This window comes from Otolemur garnettii, unplaced genomic scaffold (genome assembly GCF_000181295.1).
Source record: "Otolemur garnettii isolate 467f Iridium unplaced genomic scaffold, OtoGar3 scaffold00011, whole genome shotgun sequence".
Lineage (NCBI taxonomy): Eukaryota > Metazoa > Chordata > Mammalia > Primates > Galagidae > Otolemur > Otolemur garnettii.
The window spans coordinates 17,937,244-17,942,693 of record NW_003852406.1 but is presented as its reverse complement, the minus strand read 5'-3'; the positions used below and the strand labels follow the sequence as shown (position 1 = coordinate 17,942,693).

Sequence of the window (5,450 nt, the reverse complement as noted above, 5' to 3'; positions counted from 1 at the left end):
ACCTAATTATAGCCTTAGAATATGGGAAGGGGGTGGGAGAGGGGAAGTGGGGGGGGTGGATGGGGGGAGGGAAGGTGATTGGTGGGGTCACCTATATGGTTTATCTTACAAGGGTACAAGTGAATCTTTCTAAAAGCAGAGTATGAATGTCTTAACTTAATGACTAAAGAGAATGACATGAAGGTTATGTTAACCAGTTTGATGAGAGTATTTCAAAATGTATATGAAAACAGCACACTGTACCCCATGATTGCATTAATGTACATAGTGATACTATAAGAAATAAAAATAATAATTAGAAAAAAATTAAAAATTAATTTAATAAAAACTGCTTCACAATAGGGAGCTTGACAAGCCCAGGAGTTTCTAGACAAGCCTAAGAGTTTGCTGCTGTTTCTCACTTAGCTTAAGAAGTTTAGCTGGGAGCTGGGCCCAGTGGCTGGTACCTATAATCCTAGCACTATGGGAGGCTGAGGTGGGTGGATCACTTGAGCTCAGGAGTTCAACACCAGCCTGAGCATGAGCAAGACCCCATCTCTACTAAAAACAGAAAAAATGAGCCTGGCATTGTGGCAGGTGCCTATAGTCCCAGCTGCGCAGCAGGCTGAGACAGGAGGATCAATCACTTGAGCCCAGGAGTTTCAGCTCACGGTGGTTCTATAAGCTAGGCTGATGCCATGGCACTCTAGCCTGGGTGGCAGAGTGAGACTCTGTCTCAAAAAAAAACAAACTTTAGCCTAGCACAGTGGGCGGTTTGAGCCTCTCATCCCAGCTACTGGAGAGGCTGAGAATATTACCCTTAGGGGATGGACCAAACTACTGAGAAAGGAAAAATCAATCCCAAAATTTCTTACTTACCTTTTCCTAGGATAAAGAACCGCACAGTCAAGTTGACAAAGACCCAGGAGAATCCCAAGAACTGCACAAGATTATACATAAACAGGTATCCTTTCTTTAAGCTTGTAAGAGCTGAAAAGCAAAGCAGTAAGCTGTTAAAAGCAACAATCACAGCAGGAGAGGAATATGGGGGGAATTATCTAGATGAATTCACCCCTTTTTCCTTCGTAGGTGCCCCTAAGCTCCCATACAAATGTCTGGTTCAGATCTTTACCAGCCTGGGCTTGTACTCACGTAGAAAAACACAGAGGGAAAAATTATGAGGAACATTGCTCTCCAAGGTATGTTTCAATAGTCTTTTTCACAGTCTTGAGGGATAAGCATACAGACATAACAAATGCAAGAAAAAATACTACATCTGGTGTGATATTATGAGACATATTGGTTTTCATCCCGTGGTTTCTGGCTCTTCTCCCACAGCCCTTGTTACAGTCTTTCATTACAATGTTGAGACAATTTAGACCTCAGAAAAAGGCCTCAGGAAACAGAATCTCTCTCTCTGACCTTCCCCGTCTTCCTTTCACCTGCCCAAGGCAAGTCTCTAATCTGATTTTGAGTCCTAAGACTCTCATTCCAGAGAGGGTCCTGCCTCATACCCCAGAGGAAGGAATGCTGCACACTCAGGCCAGGAAGAAGCTCAACAGATAGGCCTTGCCTGATTTAGATCAGACCCTTTTTGTCCAATCACATCTTGACATGGTTGACCATGCTTCAATGCCTCTCCAGTAAAGTCTCCATAAAAGGCCCAAGAAGACAGAGTTCGGGAACTAAACACATGGAGGTCCCTGGAGGGTAGCTCATCCAGGAGGGGCATGGAAGCTCCATACCCCTTCCTCCACACCTCACCCTATGCATCACTTCATCTGTATCCTTTGAAATATCCTTTATAATAAATCAGTAAATGTTAAGTGTTTTCCTGTGAGCTGCTCTAGCAAATTAACTGAATCCAAGGAGGGGGCCATAGGAGCCTCAATTTATAGCTAGTCAGTCAGAAGTTTTAGAGGCCCGGACTTGCAGCTGAAGGGGCAATCTGTAGACTGAGCCCTCAACCTATGGCAGCTGAACCTATTATAACTGAAGCTATCTCCAGGCAGACAGCATAGGAATGAATTGGAGGGCGTTCCGCTGGTGTCTGCTGCAGAACTGACTTGTTGGCTTGGTGTGTGGGGAAAAACCTCCACACATAAGGTCACAGAAGTCTTCCATGTTGACTGTCATTGAATGAGAGAATAAGAAAAACCACACTGAGTATTGTTTTTCCATAACATCTGACAAAGCATGACAATTATAGGAGGTATTACAGATCTCCCCAGCTCCTGCTCTAGTCACCTCAGTATAATCTACAGTTTGTTCTCTAGAATTTCTTTACAGTCATCGAGGTCAAGCTAGCTCACAGAAGTATAAACAGTACATGAAAAAAATAATCCTGATATTTAGCCAAATATTCATTCAACCAAGTATGAACTGAACACCTACAATGTGCAAGGTAGTGTGACGTGCAGACCAGGGTGCCGGTGACAGCCAACGCTGCTGCTCTTGGAGTTCCCATTCTAAAAACCGTAATACACGTACCACACGGACAAGTAACATCTCTCAACCATTTCAAGGGGGGAGAAAATGATATTAGGCTGGGGAAGCAGGTGTCACACAAGTCTACATGGATAAACTGGTTATCTGATTTGGGCTTTGAAAGGTGGGTAAGATGAGGACATAACCCAAGAAGGACAACTGAGAGGCAGGAAATAAGGGGTATTAATTCCGCCTCCATCCTGAGATTCATGACGACACAGCCAATTACACTATTAAAGACAGAATCTTGGCTGAGTCAGAGTGGGGCAAGGAAAGAACAATTCTCGAGAGAAGAGCAATAGTGTTCAGACTCTGCTGCTACGCATCTATTCCCAGGCTACAGAAGCTCTGCACAGACATTTGGCTGATGCTCAAATAGTCACATCAACAGTACAGACGATCAAAAGCAACCTTACCCTAAGGAGCCAAAAAATGCCACACTTTCAGCAATATTTAACTAATTAAAACTTTGTTCTTCAAAACACAAAAATGCATTACACTTCTCCACCATGAAGAACTTTCTTCATCAGAAAACTGTATGAAACTTAGATAAAACAGTTGAGGCTTTACCGAGCACCCTAAAAATCCATGTTAGAATTTATACCTATTTCTGAAATTTGTCCCTTTCACCAACAAGTTAATTTAAATCTCAAGGTGGCCTTTTTAATGTTGTTGTTATTCTCTGCATCCACTAATCCTCTCCCTTCCTTTGCTTTTCTGAAAGAATATTCCTCTAACTTAGTTAAGCTATTCCAATTTTTTTTTTTTTTTGGAGACACCTCTCTGTCATCTTTGGTTAAGTTTTGTCCCATCACAGCTCATAGCAACCTCATATTCCTAGGCTCAAGCTCTCCCAGAGGCCAAAGTAGGTAGAATGTTTGAGCTCAGGAGTTTAAGACCAGGATGAGCAAGAGCGAGACCTCGTCTTTAAAAAAACAGCCAGTGTTGTGGCAGGTGTCTGTAGTTTCAGCTACTTGGAAGGCAAGAGAATCACTCGAGCCCAAGAGTTTGAGGTTGCTGTGAGCTATGATGCCACAGCACTCTACTGAGGGCAATAAAGTGAGACTCTGTCTCAAAAAAAAAAAAAAATTCCTAGGCTCAAGCAATCCTCTTACCTCAGCCTCCCAAGTAGCTAAGACTACAAGTGCCTGCCACAATGCCCAGCTAATTTTTCTATTTTTAACAGAGACCAGGTCTTGTTTTTGCTCAGGCTGATCTTGAACTCTTGAGCTCAAGGGATCCTCCCACCTTGGCCTCTCAGAGAACTAGGATTACAGGCAGAAGCCCCACACGCCCAGCCTCTAATCTTTTTTTAAACCCCATTTCAAAAGAAACCTTATTCAAAAGCCCAACACATAAAATATGAGAGAAAGCTGCTCTAACTGAAGTAGACCTGCTTGCTTGATCTACCCCTTTCAAAGCATCTCTGGGAACCCCTGGGCTACCAAGGAACATAGTTTGGAAAACCACTGCTCTAAAACTTTCTCCTTCCTTACTGATGGCATGCCAAATAAGTGCCACTAGAACTTTAAAAAGTTCAATTTAGGACAAAAGAGAAGCCCTCATTTCATTCTGCTTTTGAGAGTTTTCTATATACCTGCATTATCCTCCCACAGTCGCTATGATAGACTCATCCGTTGCTACATCAAGGGCCTAGTACAAAGCCTTCCATAGAGCATGAACATGACCGATAGCTGCTGAATTTAATCTAACTGAATCGCCCCAAAGATAATACACTTTCAGAGCTTCCTGCTTGAAAGTGGTTAGACAGGAACAGAAATGGATCTTTACAAGGTTAATGAGTAACAGGACTACACAGAATACTTTCCACCTTTAAGGCCAACAATCACACTATGGCACAGCCCTGATCACAGTTAGGAGAAAAACACCAGGCTGCAGGAGTGTAGCCTTAGACCCAGGCGGTAATTTCCACATTTCTTTGTGGGATTTGGTTGCCATGAGGCGCTAGGCTGGTCCAGGTTCTTCAGTTCTACTATATGAGCCTTGGTGTACTCAGACGATGTCATGCCCAAACCAGAAAGGAAACGTTAAAGGTAAGGCGTTTGATACAGGTGTATATCCTTAAGCACTAGACCTAAAAGGAATTCTTAGAAACTCACCCACAGTTTCACTGGGATGAAATCATTGCCATAGCAGGCAATCTCTTGCCATACCACGTTCATCAATCCTCCCACCACTAGCACAAGTTAACTGGTAACTACTGTGGTAGCAGGGGCAACTTACTTTCAGGGGAGCCTTGATTCTCCAGTCTGAGTTTATTTAGGCGTTCTTCTTCCTAGAATTTAGACAGAAGTTTTCCAAGAACACAAGTTAGAATTCCTAGATGCTTTCAAAAGTCCACATGCTAGAAGAATAATCTGACTCCTTCAAAGCCACCCCCTCCAGCTGTGTTCAGCACATCAGGGGGGAAATGCCCTAGTCCAAGGCTCCAAATGCGTGGCTCCGCCTCACCAGGCAGTAGCAGCATCACAGGGTGTTCATCCAGTATTCACAGAATTAAACCAATCAGCTGCTTTCAAACTGCCAAGTGGGCAATCTTGGAATCTTAGAGCTAGAAAGGACATCCAGAACATTTGTCACAGTCACAGAAACTAAACAGAAGTTTAAGGCAGGAAGTTGATTGCTATTTCGTTTCTTAACACTTCCAAATTTTTTGTATGATTTTTCTGGAAGCTAAGATTATGTCTCCAACATCAGTATGAACTTCATATTCAGCTTAATAAAAATACAGATGGCTGGGCTCGGCACCCATAGCTCAGTGAGTAGGGCACCAGCCACATACACAGAGGGTGGTTAGAGCGTGGCCTGGGCCTGCTAAACAACAATGACAACTGCAACCAAAAAGTAGCCACACGTTGTGGCAGGTGCCTATAGTCCCAGCTATTCAGGAATTTGAGCCCGAGAGTTTGAGGTTGCTATGAATTGTGATGCCATGGCATTCTATTAAGGGCAACATAGTGAAA

The 5,450-nt window shown here is 43.3% G+C and overlaps 1 protein-coding gene across 1 annotated transcript in view; it reads right to left on the bottom strand.

Annotated features, from left to right (window-relative positions):
* Window positions 1-5,450, bottom strand: part of HACD3 (3-hydroxyacyl-CoA dehydratase 3) — a 48,627-nt gene that overhangs the window by 15,908 nt on the left and 27,269 nt on the right. The window contains exons 5-6 of the mRNA XM_003784435.2: window positions 4,711-4,762; window positions 859-969 (exon numbers count right to left, since the gene is read on the bottom strand). Of these exons, the coding sequence (XP_003784483.1) occupies window positions 859-969; window positions 4,711-4,762 (163 nt within the window). The remainder of the gene's footprint in view (window positions 1-858; window positions 970-4,710; window positions 4,763-5,450) is intronic.